Source organism: Gorilla gorilla, chromosome 2 (genome assembly GCF_029281585.2).
Source record: "Gorilla gorilla gorilla isolate KB3781 chromosome 2, NHGRI_mGorGor1-v2.1_pri, whole genome shotgun sequence".
Lineage (NCBI taxonomy): Eukaryota > Metazoa > Chordata > Mammalia > Primates > Hominidae > Gorilla > Gorilla gorilla.
Window position 1 is genome coordinate 140699452 of NC_086017.1, and position 14254 is coordinate 140713705.

Genomic DNA, 14254 nt, shown 5'->3' on the forward strand with positions numbered 1-14254 from the left:
GGCAAAATTTTGTAGCCCAATTCATTAAACTTTTGAAGTATTGGTTGTGTGATGTGCAGTCAGGTGGGTGGAGAAGAATTGGGCCCTTTCTGTGAACCAGTGCCAGCTGCAGGTGTTGCAGTTTTCGGTGCATCTCCTCGATTTGCTGAGCATACTTCTCAAATGTAATCATTTCACCAGGATCAGAAAACTGTAGTGGATCAGACCAGCAGCAGACCACCAGTGATCATGACCTTTTTTTGGTGCAAGTTTGGCTTTGGGAACTGCTTTGGAGCTTTTTCTCAGTCCAGCCATGGAGCTGGTCATCACGGTTGTCATGTAAAGTCCACTTTTTGTCACACCTCACATCTGATTGAGAAATGTTTTGTTGTTGTTGCATAGAATAAGAGAAGACAACACTTCAAAACGACTATATTTTCATTTTCTATCAGCTCATGAGGCACCCACTTATCAAGCTTTTTCACCTTCCCAATTTGCTTCAAATGCCAAACAACCGTAGAATGGTTGACATTGAGTTCTTCGGCAACTTCTCCTGTAGTTGTGAGAGGATCAGCTTCGATGATTGCTCTCGGTTGTTGTCAACTTCCAGTGGCCGGCCACTATGCTCCTCATCTTCAAGGCTCTCATCTCCTTTGCAAAACTTCTTGAACCACCACTGCACTGTATGTTCGTTAGCAGTTCCTGGGCCAAATGCGTTGTCGATGTTACGAGTTGTCTCTGTTGCTTTATGACCCATTTTGAACTCAAATAAGAAAACTGCTTGAATTTGTTTTTTGTCTAACATCATTTGCATAGTCTAAAATAAACAGTAAGTAATAACTCATTAGCAAAAATACATAAAGCGAGAAATGCCCGTTGAAATGATGTATAACATAACCACATTTAAGAATGTATTCTACTATCAAACAGCAAATTCCAGAGCCAATATGTGAGTCTCAGTAGTCTGGCACTGGAGCCTGTGTTCCTAGCCTTTCCCTCCCTCTCTCCTTTTAGAGAAAACAGGGTATTATGTTGGTTTAGTGGGTAAACTCGAGAGTCCTCACACACAAATGACACTGTGTTACTTACCTTCTCTGGCCTTCAGCTTCTTTCTCTATAAAATAGGGATAACAGCACTATCTACTTGATGGGATTGTTTTGAGGATTAGACAAGTTAATATTGGAAGAGTACCTAGCACAGAGTGACCCTAGGTGGCAGCTATCCTTACTGCTGCTCCAGGCAAGGCTTCACGCCAGCTTTCCCTGACCTGCTCCCTCCAGCTGGGCATCTAGCATTTCTCTTTTTTCAGAGATGAGGTCTCTGTTGCCCAAGGTGGAGTGCAGTGGCATGATCATAGCTCATGGCAGCCTCAAACTGCTGGACTCAAGTGATCCTCCTGCCTGAGCCTCCCAGAGCACTGGGATTACAGGCATGAGCCACCACGCCCAGCCTTCCCGCAGTTCTTTGACCTCTCAAATGCCCTGCCTTCCACCTTGGGCATTTCTTTCCCTCTAATCTGTGCTGACCTCTCAGCACATTTTTTGCCTCTTGGGAAAGTCTGGCAAGAAGGACTCCTGACAGGCTCTGTGCATGCCGTCAGTCTAGTGTTACATCTCTTCCCACAGCAGGGTCAGTGGTCTCAAGGGACCTCATCTTCCCTTACAGTCTTTGCCTTTCCTGAAACGAGACCCCCTCAGGGTCCCTCATCTTTATCAGGTGCTCACCTGGAGAGAAACCACCACAAAAGGAGCCCAGACTCAACTTAGGCTGGAAGTCAGGGCCCAGCTCAGCCTCAGTTTGCCCAAGCCACTCCAGAGCCTGGCTCTCAGCTCCTTCCCTCAGACTTTTCTCTCGCTGCTCCCTGTCCTCTTCCTCACCTGGGGCATGGGGCTGAGGGCTCCTGTCTCTAACAGCTGAGCTCTGCTCCAGGACCTACATGGGACTAGGAGCTAAGGGGCCTCAGACCAGCTGGGGCCCTGGCTCTTATCCCAGCTGAATCTTCTTAATTGGGCCATTCCTTCATTCAATAAATGCCTACTGTGTGACAGACCCTGTGATGAGACCTGGTGACACAGTGGTAAACAAAACGTTGTCCCTGCAGTCAGTCCCAGTCTAGCAAACAGGACAATCCCTCAGGGGAAACGTTTAGAGGCCTGTGAAGAGACTTCCTGGAGGAGGTGTCCTCTCAGCCAGAAGGAGGGAGAGAAGTAAAAATGGGGCAAGTGAAGTGGAGGAGGATTAGGAAGGGTGTTTGTGGCAAAGGTCACAGCCTGTGCAAAGGCCTGGAGGTGAGTGGTAGTTTGTGGTTCAGCATCCAGGGCCCAGCAGAGCAGCACTGATTCAGGGCAAGACTGGAAAGGGAAGTTCAGGTCCTTCCTGGATACATGGCATCTTTCCCAGAGGAAAGGACTCCCCTCCTACCTATTCTCTCTGGGACGTTACTTAGCTTCCCTACCTAGTGCAGTAGAACCACAGGCAGAGTTCATCTTGTTCTTACCCTGGAAAGGATGTGGTCTCAGGTTTTCTTGGGTTCTTGGAGCTAACAAAAGGTATAGAAATTTATGTGTGAACTAAATAGAAAATGCTAAGCTCTGAACTGAAGAAGTGTAGAGCAAAGTGAGTCCGCAGGAGTTCAGACCAATTAGGGGTTAAGCTTTGGTGGCTCAGTGATGAGTAGGGCCTCACAAGACCCTTCTTAAGTGCTCACAAGAAAGAGGAGTTACTGGCCTGCTGTAATCCTCACCATCTAAAGCTTTATTAGAAATGGGCAATCTCAGTTTATATACAGTGTGCCAGATGCCTTCAAAATAAGGTATTCTTAACCTTTTGTAGACCCTCACATAGAAAATTCCTTATTTGTCTGCTGAGCTTCTGGCAGCCTCTAGGTACGAAGACCAATCACTAATGTGTGCTAACTGCCTCCTGTTAGTGCCTATGCCAGGAGCCAGGGAAATGGGTCAGCAGTTGAGGAACTCCGCATGTGTGCTCGTTTGGTGGCACATCAGTCAAGCTGCTGTTGGAAAGCACAGAAGAGGCATGTGGGTTCATGCTGGAGAGGGCTAAATGCCTCTGTTGAAAGACAGGCTTATATGAATCAGTGGTTATGTCCTAAGCTGCATAGAAGGTCTTCTCTTTTAGAGCTAATTGGAGACAACTTGAGTAGTTCAGAGAAATGGAATAATTACCAACTCCAGAGGCAGTACAGCTTGGAAGAAAGACATTCTTGGGCTTTGGAATCAGACCTGGGTTTGAATAGCAGCTCAGCTCTGTTCTAGTTGGTGACTTGGGCAAATCATCTATCTAGGTGTCGGTTTCCTCATCAGTACTGTGAGGATAAAAATGCATACCACAAGGTTATTATGTTAAAGACCAGATGAGACAGTGGCTATATGGCGCCCAGCACACAGTAGGTGCTCAATAATCAGAGACGCTCTTGTTGATGTCACTCAGAATTATTGGTGTCTGCCTTTTGGCCTGGCCCAGCAGCAGTTCAGTTGAGGAACTCAATCCCTGTTTGCTTTTCTCTCACTGCAGGAAGATCCGTTCAGTGTCCATCGTCCTGAAACTCTTTTCAACATCTCCAGGTTCCTGCTGCACAGCCTGCCCAAGGACACCCCCTCGGGCATCTCTAAAGTGTATCCTTTCTCTTATCCCTCCCCCGTCCCACCGTTCTTGTCTAATGGCCCCAAGAAATTCCTTCCAGAGCACTTTCCTGGCAGAACCTTCCTCTCTCAGCAACCCTCAGGGAAGAGAGAGAACTCACCCTCCCGCTGCTGTTTGGCTATAGAGGCTCAGCAGGGAGGCCCAGGGGCCCAGGCCAAGAGAAGATGAGTTTTCAGGGCTCTCTGAGCTGAACCCAGCAGTGGGTCTCTGGCCAACACACGGTCCCAATCCCTCCTAGAACCCACAGATGAGGGTGTGACTGAAATGGAAGAAGCACCAGGCCTTCGGGCTTGGAACCTTGGCCACTTCTCCAGACTGGGGAGGAGGGAGTGTTTGTTCAGCCCAGGTATACATAGCACCTTCTGTGCCCCAAGCCCTGGGCCAGGCACCAGGTGGCAAAGCTGCCATCAAAGAGGGAGGTCACAAGTTAGGGTCTGGTTTGGTGTATGTGTGCTGTGTCTGAGGGTGGAATGAAGCTGAGGTCAGGGCCATGGTCGGGGAAGTTTACCTGGAGGAGGTGATGTCCATCATGCAAGCTGAGGCAGCCAGGGAAGATGGCCAAGTGGATGTTCCAGGGGAGGACCCAGCATATGGAGAGGCAAGCAAGGCATGTGGGAGGGGGTGAGGGGACCCTGGGTGGGAGGGGCCGGAGAGGCAGCAGGACCCAAGGCCTGAGAGCCTACCTTTGGGTTTTCCTCTCTTCTGTAGCCATCGAGGGCCACAGTGGTGCCATAAGCAGAGCAGGTGCCTGAAGGGCCTGTGCAGCCAGATACTGGATCATTACCAGGCAGTGATCCAGATTTTTAAGGTCTTGGATGTCAGGAGACATAATTGTCCCTGTTCTTTTCTAAATCTCACTGTACTCTCAGCTCCTTCCCAGCCGCAGCCCCACCTTCCCTCTGTAAGGAAAACCCACTCCACTGGAGAAGACCCAGAGCTCCTTGTTGTAAGAATTGGCCTCGCTAGAGGATTCCAGGCCCGTTATGTACATTTCAGGGGAAACACCCTCAAATCAAGGGGTGCCTTCCTGGAGTCAGACCTCTGCTGCATGCGTCTCTGTCTTTCTCCATAGGAACAGTCAGGGCTATGCCTGTGGGGGCTGAGCACCTGTACTCATCCTTTCCAGCAAGTTCTGTTTGAGTCAACAGCTTGATGGAACCTCTACCCCGATCCTTACCCTGTGCCATCCCCTGGGGACCTGGAAATGGCTCCTGACAGTCCCTGACTTTGAGGAGTCATGCTGGAGACACAGAAGGAAACTCTCCACAGAACTGCTGAAGTGGACGGGGCTGCACTGCAGACGGCAGGAGCAGGAACACTGGGAGAGATGTGGGAGGAAGGGCAGGAGGGCCTGGGGGCAGCCAACATCAGAGGTGACCTGAGAGGAGAGCACAAAGGCTTGTCAGCCTCTGGCTGAGGAGCTTCCAGGGGGCCCCAGAGCACAGGCGAGGCTGCCGCTCAGAAACTGCCCACCGGGCCCTCGGGGAAGGGTGTGCAGACAGAGTGGGGTACACCCAGGGTCCTCAGAGCAGGGTTGAGGGTGGCTCCCCAGGGAGTCTGGACCAGGCCCCACCTGGCAGGGTGAGAGCAGAGTGCCCTTTGTGCCAGGCATCCTAGGAGGGCCTGGCTGGCAGGTTTGGTAAGGCAGGAAGAGCCATTTTGGCCTAGTCAGGGTACAAGATGAGCCATCAGCAGGCCCAGAGATGCTAAGCAAGGTTAAAGTATTAATGGAAACTACGCTGTTTTTATCTTTGGAAAAATTCCTGGGCCTTGCCATCCGAGAAGTACACTCACCTCTCACAAGCGCACAGAGCCTTCCTTACGGTCCTTCCTCTGCCTTCCCGGCACCAGCACGAGCTGTGTTCCAGCCTGGGGCTCACTCCAAGGACAGGCAGTGCCAGCTCCTGGGCCTGGTGTTGCCCCTGCTGTCCTTAACCCTGTTCACGGCAGGAAAATACTCTTCACCTTGGCCAAGCAGAGCAAGGCCCTCGGTGCCTACAGGCTGGCCCGGCATGCCTATGACAAGCTGCGTGGCCTGTACATCCCTGCCAGATTCCAAAAGTCCATTGAGCTGGGTACCCTGACCATCCGCGCCAAGCCCTTCCACGACAGTGAGGTGAGGATGCAGCACCCTTGGGCAGGTGGCTTCTCCTCCTCTCCCTTGAGGCCATCTCATGCCTTCTTGCCTGGCCTGGGTTCCGTTTGAAGAGAGACAGCTGCAGCTCCCTCTAGGCTCTGTGCCCCCCGCTCAAGCCTGGCCATGTCATCTCCCCTGTGCTTCCTGTCCACCTCCTGTTCTCCCCGCAGTCCACCTGGCGCCCGCTCATAGCCCCCGGCCCCAGCCTCAGCCCTCAGCCTGGCCTCCCTTGCTCCTTGCCCTCCCCTAGGCAAGCCCCACACCTCTGTGCCCAGGTGGATCTGCCTTTACCCCAGGCCTGGCCCCAGAGCTGACTCTTACTCTAGAAACCTCTGCCCTTTCTGGAACCAGGCTGTAGTTCTCCAGCAAATCTACCCCACACTCCCAACCCACATTCCTTCAACCCAGCCAGCTTCCTTCTTTCACACCTCCTCCCTCAAGCTCAGAGCAAGGACTTGCATCAGACAGACCTGGGTTCACATCCCGGCTCCACCTTCTCCTAGCTCTGTCTCCATCTTTCTGCACCTTGGGTTCCCCCTTTCCCACAGGTAGTTGTGAGGCTAAATGAGCCAGTATAGTCCACGTGCTCCGCACGGTGCCCGGAGCATGGTAAATGCTGGCTAATGGTGGCAGCGGCCACTGTCATTCCTGCCAGGGGAAAAGTGCCGTTGAGCGCTGCCTGTGCAAGTGTCTTGGGCACGGGGACCCAAGTGACAGGGCTTGGGTATTTCGGCAGGCCTTTATCCTGCTTCCCCATGGCATGGAGCCCCAGGGCCTGGCGCCCCTTCCCTGCCTGCCCACCCGGGTGGCCTTTCCTCTTGGCAGCCAGGCCCCAGGGGCCCGAAGCCAGAGTCCAGGGGGAGGAGGACACGTGCCTGCCCCAGCCCCTCGGGAGTCCATGGCTGTTTTGTAGGAGTTGGTGCCCTTGTGCTACCGCTGCTCCACCAACAACCCGCTGCTCAACAACCTGGGCAACGTCTGCATCAACTGCCGCCAGCCCTTCATCTTCTCCGCCTCTTCCTACGGTGAGTCCCTGCATCCTGAGCATGTGGGCAGGACAGCCTGTGGACGGCTAGGCTCACTCCACTGCTCTCTGGCCTCAGGACGTTGGGCAAGGGCCAAAGGCCTCTGAATGTCCCTGTTTATGAAATGAGGACACTCTGACGCCCACCTGCCTGACACAAGGAGTCACTGTCGGTGTTCCCAGAGATAGGACCCACTGCTGCCCAAAGCTGAAGCACCCACTCTGGGAACCTGGCGCAGGGCTATACGTAACCAAATGCCCCAGGAAGAGAGTCCGATGGCTTTGCATTCAGACCAGGAGGCTGAGATAGGTTATCAAGGCCCAGCTCCTTTGATGTTGACAGAGGATCAGAAGCCCCTTCCCAGGAGCTGAGCAGAGGCCACACGCACACACACAGACACACACGCACACACAGACTGCCCCTGCACACACACACAGACTGCCCCTGCACACGCACACACACATACAGACTGCCCCTGCACACACACACACACACACACAGACTGCCCTTGCACACACAGACTGCCCCTGCACACACACACACAGAGACTGCCCTTGCACACACAGACTGCCCCTGCACACACACACACACAGAGACTGCCCTTGCACACACACATAGAGAGACTGCCCCTGCGCACACACACACAGACTGCCCCTGTACACACACAGAGACTGCCCCTGCACAGAGACTGCTCCTGCACACACACACACACAGAAACTGCCCCTGCACACACACAGACTGCCCCTGCCCCGACACACACACAGAGACTGCCCCTGCACATACACACACAGAGACTGCCCCTGCAGACACACACACGCAGAGACTGCCCCGTACACACACACACAGACTGTCCCTGCAGACATGCACAGAGACTGCCCCTGCGCACACAAACACAGAGACTGCCCCTGCTCTCACAAACACAGATACTGCCCCTGCAGACACACACAGACTACCGCTGCACACACACACACACACAGACTGCCCCTGCGCACACACACAGGGACTGCCCCTACACACACAGAGAGACTGCTCCTGCACACACACACACAGACTGCCCCTGCACACACACACAGAGACTGCCCCTGCACACACACACAGAGACTGCCCCTGCACACACACACAGAGACATCCCCTGCACACAGACTGCCCCTGCACACACACACAGAGACTGCCCCTGCACACAGAGACTGCCCCTGCACACACACACAGACTACCCCTGCACACACACACACACACAGAGACTGCCCCTGCACACACACAGAGACTGCCCCTGCACACACACACAGAGACCGCCCCTGCACACAGACAGAGACCGCCCCTGCACACACACATGGAGACTGCCCCTGCACACACACGGAGACTGCCTCCGCACACACACAGAGACTGCCCCTGCGCGCACACACAGACTGCCTCCGCACACACACAGAGACTGCCCCTGCACACACACAGATTGCTCCTGCACACACACACACACACACACACACACAGAGACTGCCCCTGCACACAGAGACTGCACCTGCACACACACACAGAGACTGCCCCTGCACACAGACACACAGAGACCGCTCCTGCACACACACACGGAGACTGCCCCTGCACACACACAGAGACTGCCTCTGCACACAGAGACTGCCCCTACACACACACACAGACTGCCCCTACACACACACACAGACTGCCCCTGCACACACACACAGAGACTGCCCCTGCACACACACACACAGAAACTGCCCCTGCACACACACACACACACACACACACAGACTGCTCCTGCACACACACAGAGACCACCCCTGCACACACACACACACACACACAGAGACTGCCCCTGCACACACACACACACACACACACAGACTGCTCCTGCACACACACAGAGACCACCCCTGCACACACACACACACACACAGAGACTGCTCCTGCACACACATACAGAGACTGCCCCTGCTGCCTCTTCTTGCTTTTGGTGAAGCTGCCAGTGGGTTGAGAAGCAACTCTGTGGTCACCCCACCTGCCTGGCGGCAAGTCCTTTGCAAGGCCTCCAGCCCCCTCAGCCCTTTCTCCATGCCCTCCAGACGTGCTACACCTGGTTGAGTTCTACCTGGAGGAAGGGATCACTGATGAAGAAGCCATCTCCCTCATCGACCTGGAGGTGCTGAGACCCAAGCGGGATGACAGACAGCTAGAGATTGCAAACAACAGTATCCGTGCCCTTGGCCAGAGCCTGTGTGTGCGGCTGTGTGAGGGGTCTGGGGACAGGCGGGAAGTAGGAGGGCCCAGTCCCAGGGGATCACGGGCCATGCTGAGCCTGGCCCTGTGTTCCCAGAGAGATTGGAGAGGCCCACATGGGACAGGGACAGGGATCAGAGATGGGCAGACAGCTGGCCAGGGCCTAAGGACCCAGAAGTGGTAAGTGGCACCTTGGTCTTCCCGTGTGGGTCTCCCACCCTCCCCTGACCCCTAAAAGGCACTGGCTGTGCCTCTGTCTGTGCATAGCTCCTACATAGCCAACATGGGACATGATGTCGGTGTTGGCCCCCATCTCTTCCACTCAGGTCACTTTTGCATGCAAGTGACAGAGTCCAAAACTGACAAGCTGAACAAGCAAAGCGTGTGCAAGGAAGCCCCAAGCAGGAGAGGAAGCTTCCTGGCCCAGCGCTCAGTCTGGTCAGTCACAGGCTGGCTCTGCCTCTCTTGGCCGCACTGTCCTCTGGGCAACTTCATTCTTTGGCAGCACCGTGGTGCCCCCATAACACAGAGATGTCAGGAGCAGTGCCAGCCCCACATCCCCTCAGCCTTATAGCCCCCAGAAACAGCCAGCTTTCCTCTCAGCTGTGGCAGTGAAAGCCCCGGAGCACAGCTCAGGCTGCCCCTTGGCCAGGAGGATGCACCAGGGCAGTTGTCCAGGGCAGGCCACACTTGCAGGCTGGACATGGGAGGGGCTTCTGGCAGGGAACAGCACACACGTGGCCTGAGGCCTCGCTCCCTTGCACTGACTGAGTCTGCAGGCCTGGGGGCTGTGAGCCTGCCTTTCTTGGAGCTCCCAGGTGCTGCCACCCCGAGGGGCCACACTGGGAGGAGGGAAGCTCAGAGAGCTGCTTGCTGAAGGAAAGACGGACCCATCTCTGCCACCCAGGCTCCCTCAGGTGCCACAGATGATATGTGCTATGGTGCTGGCAGGTGGGTGCTGTGCCCACTCCAACTTGGTACCAGCAGTCCCCATGTCCTGGGCCTCCCTGCAGGACCCCTGCTGGCCTCTGTTACCAGCCCCACCACTGTGGGAGAGGGGCGGTTTCCGGGGACCTACAGGTGAGTCTGACCCGCCCTGGGGTCAGCAGGGGCTCTCGCCCCTGTCTGCTCCATCACAAGTGCCCGCAGACCCCCAGCAGCCACTGAATGTTTCTCCAGGATCCCTGGGCCCATCCCCTCCGTGCCTACCCGCAGCGGCTCACAGGGCCCGCATGTGCTTCCCACTGGCCCTGGGAGCTATGGTGTGTGTGGCCTGCGAGGGGAATGGGTGAGGGCAGCAGGGCCAGCAGAGTCCCTTCCTTCTGATTCCTTGGCCTGAGCCCCCTCTGTTCCTCCACCTGGAAAACCGTTCCACTGGCCTGGCTGCCCTTGAGTCTTCACACAGGGGTGTAGGGTGGAGGCTAGGGTCTGTCTCCATCTCTGCTTCTGATTCCATCCTTGACCAGATCCCTCCAGGCTCCCAGATTCTGCGGCTAGTGGAGACCAAGGACTCCATCGGAGATGAGGACCCGTTCACAGCTAAGCTGAGCTTTGAGGTGAGGGTGTCTCTCTGGGTGACCTGCAGGAGGGCAGCCTCCATCCCTTCTCCTGTGCACATGGGGACCCTCAGCTAGTGCAGTGGTGGAGGAGAATTGGCCAGAACTTCCAGATGTGGTGGCACAAGGGAGGGGCAGGACCCCTTCCTGTGGGGTGTGGGAGCCATGGCTGCCCCCGAGGGACCATGGCCAAGGGCGCAGGTCTGTGGACAGGGAGGCAGCTTCAGCTCTGGTGGGAGGAGCTTGCCACTGTTGGGGTCACCTGGGTTTAGGAAGCAGGTCCTCTCTCACCACTGCCAAAGATTCCAGGATCATAATCCACACAGATGTCTCACTGTGGCTGAGTGAGGACACTGTGCCTCCTTCCCGCCCACCCTGCAGCAAGGTGGCTCAGAGTTCGTGCCAGTGGTGGTGAGCCGGCTGGTGCTGCGCTCCATGAGCCGCCGGGATGTCCTCATCAAGCGATGGCCCCCACCCCTGAGGTGGCAATACTTCCGCTCACTGCTGCCTGACGCCTCCATTACCATGTGCCCCTCCTGCTTCCAGGTAGGTGGCCACCCTGGTAGCTCACGTGTGCTTCTCTTGGCCACTTTTCCTTTGCCCAAATGTCCCTCTGGGAGGCGTGGCCCCTGGGAGGAGGGGCACATCCATGACTCCAAGTTGGGACAGAGGCTTGTCTGTCCTCTCCCCTGCTTGCATTCCATGTGCATCTAAAGTGGACTTCACTGGCCCCTGCGCTGTCCACATCCTCCCCAAATCCAGGGGGCCCAGCAAGCTTGATGTGCCTTTGACCTTCACTCAGAAAACAAGAAACCCCACAGCCCCCTCCCATCTCCCCTTCCAGCCCTCAAACAAAGGTGCTGCAGGTCCGTGTCCAGCCCTGACCACTGCCAAGCCCCCTCCCCTTGAGAGGCAGTGTGTCCTGGCCCCAGGCATAGGGCTGATGAGCACTAGGGCTTCAGCCTGGGCTTACGGCTGTCTTCCCTTAGATGTTCCATTCTGAGGACTATGAGTTGCTGGTGCTTCAGCATGGCTGCTGCCCCTACTGCCGCAGGTGCAAGGACGACCCTGGCCCATGACCAGCATCCTGGGGATGGCCTGCACCCTCTGCCCGCCTTGGGGTCTGCTGGGCTGTGAAGGAGAATAAAGAGTTAAACTGTCAGAATGTGTTTCTTGCCCAGATGAAGTTTGTGTTTTGTGGGGGGGGCCTTGTGTAACCACGGAATTCCTATTTATGGCATTTCATGCCTTGTAAATAGCACCAGGAGATGAGGAAGAGAATGTACATATATTTTCTAAGGAAAAAAATCTGTTACTTTCAGAACGGCTCCGAGTTGTTCGTGGCAGCCTGCTGGAGTCCGCCGATCTGTCAGACCGTTAACATGTACATTTTGCCAACAGATTGCCTCAATAATTACAAAAGGGCTCCTTATTTTCATCAGCATCTACATTTTAGCAAATCTTCTTATTGTCTGCAACTTAATTTCCGTATGCAAAAGTGCACCTGTTTCTAATTTGAAAGGAACATTACATTTGTGTGCTCTTAACATTTAATCAAAATGGCAATATAGAAAGGGGTAGGGGAGCAGGGAGTTTTTTTGTTTATTTATTTTGATTTAACGGGGATCCATCTTGACAAAAGAAAATACCTGGGTCCAAAGAAGATGGCAGGAGTTTTAAAAAAGGCTCCTGTTTGGTAGCCCAGTCAAGGCTCCTGTCCAGGCCCTGGAGCTGCCCTCTTCCATCCACCTTCCCCAGCCCCACAGAGCAGCCCCAGCCCAGTGGAGACTCTTCCCTTTGGAACAGCTCCTTAAGCAGGGGGTTTCCGTTTGAGATTCCAGACTGCCAAGGTCCGTTCCCTCAGGCATCACTGGTGTCCAGTCCAACAGCTTGAGGGTGTGGAAGGAACAGCACACAGAAGCTAAGGAGAACTCACATGTATTGGGGACGTTTTTGGCACCAGCCACGTTCCATGCTGTCTCAAGCCTCTCAGCAGCCCTGTGAAGGAAGGGTTATGATTTCCAGTGGGGCTGGGAAGGGGGTTGCCAGGGCCCAGGGGCTGCCTCCAGCCCTGGGAGGGGTGGCCCATGATGTGTCCAGCCCCAAGGCCCTGCCCCTTTCACTCCCAGTCCACCTGCCAGAGGTGGCAATGCAGCACTTCGTGAAAAGCCCAAGAGCAGCCAGGCACAGGCAGGAGAGAGGGTGTGGGCTGTCATGCCATGCCGAAACCCACCCTCCCTTGTGCTGCAGTATTGATTCCTTACAACCTACCTGTGCAGGGGTCAGGGCAGGGCAAATATGCCCATTGGAGGGACGCAGACACTGAGACCCCGAGGAGAGTGGCTGCAGAGGCCCCCAGTGGGAAGTGTCGGAGCTAGAGCCCCATCCCAGAGCCCCTGCCCCGCCCTGGAGCCGCCCTCTTCCATCCACCTTCCCCAGCCCCACAGAGCAGCCCCAGCCCAGTGGAGACTCTTCCCTTTGGAACAGCTCCTTAAGCAGGGGGTTTCCGTTTGAGATTCCAGACTGCCAAGGTCCGTTCCCTCAGGCATCACTGGTGTCCAGTCCAACAGCTTGAGGGTGTGGAAGGAACAGCACACAGAAGCTAAGGAGAACTCACATGTATTGGGGACGTTTTTGGCACCAGCCACGTTCCATGCTGTCTCAAGCCTCTCAGCAGCCCTGTGAAGGAAGGGTTATGATTTCCAGTGGGGCTGGGAAGGGGGTTGCCAGGGCCCAGGGGCTGCCTCCAGCCCTGGGAGGGGCGGCCCATGATGTGTCCAGCCCCAAGGCCCTGCCCCTTTCACTCCCAGTCCACCTGCCAGAGGTGGCAATGCAGCACTTCGTGAAAAGCCCAAGAGCAGCCAGGCACAGGCAGGAGAGAGGGTGTGGGCTGTCATGCCATGCCGAAACCCACCCTCCCTCGTGCTGCAGTATTGATTCCTTACAACCTACCTGTGCAGGGGTCAGGGCAGGGCAAATATGCCCATTGGAGGGACGCAGACACTGAGACCCCGAGGAGAGTGGCTGCAGAGGCCCCCAGTGGGAAGTGTCGGAGCTAGAGCCCCATCCCAGAGCCCCTGCCCCACCCTAGACCGCCCCTCCTCCCTGCCTCCCTCCGCATCTCTCTGGAGATGATGGAGGAAAATAAAGAAAGGGAGCCAGACAGTTGTGCCAACAGAACTCCTCCGTCGAGTGTCTAATTACTTACCATCATGCATGCGCTCTCTCACTAAACATTTATTAATGTGTTAGGATTTCCATTAGCGCATGACTTGAACTGAAATCATTTGCATATGGCTGGGAAAAAGGGGAGAGGGAGAAAACAGCTCCAGCTACCCAGCAGTCAATCACAGTGACAGATCAGATGGTCCCTGGCTGGAGGCAGGGGAGGGTTCCAGCCGAGACTCCAGCATGCATCCCCTCAGCCGAAGAACACAAAAATGAGTGTGCTGTGCCGGGCTCTGCTGCCCCAGGAAGCTCAGCTCTAGAGGCCTGAGTAGGACCCCTATTCATTCAGATGCACTTTCCGTGCATCATCCAAGGCTGCCTATTACACAGGTGATGACACTGAGCCTCAGTCATGTTATTTTTCATTCAGCAAATATGCATTAAGCCAAGGCATATTTGGTTGCACCTGGGTGCAACCTTTGTGCATAAGCCCTGT

The 14254-nt window shown here is 55.3% G+C and overlaps 1 protein-coding gene across 24 annotated transcripts in view; it reads left to right on the forward strand.

The window, feature by feature from the left end:
* The window catches only part of LOC101133243 (intraflagellar transport protein 122 homolog), a 79921-nt gene extending 68169 nt beyond the window's left edge, over positions 1–11752 (forward strand). For 12 of the 24 annotated variants that reach the window (XM_063704148.1, XM_063704147.1, XM_063704153.1 and 9 more), the window contains 7 exons: positions 3515–3615; positions 5594–5759; positions 6694–6805; positions 8881–9006; positions 10511–10590; positions 10972–11136; positions 11580–11752. In XM_063704148.1, coding sequence (XP_063560218.1) covers positions 3515–3615; positions 5594–5759; positions 6694–6805; positions 8881–9006; positions 10511–10590; positions 10972–11136; positions 11580–11669 — 840 coding nt within the window. In that variant the 3' untranslated portion in view covers positions 11670–11752. Of the gene's footprint in view, positions 1–3514; positions 3616–5593; positions 5760–6605; positions 6806–8880; positions 9046–9131; positions 9215–9360; positions 9473–9852; positions 9952–10500; positions 10591–10971; positions 11137–11579 lie in introns of those variants that run through there. The other 12 variants (XM_063704159.1, XM_063704151.1, XM_063704160.1 and 9 more) reach the window with 9 other exon arrangements.
* Positions 11753–14254: the final 2502 nt, after the last annotated feature.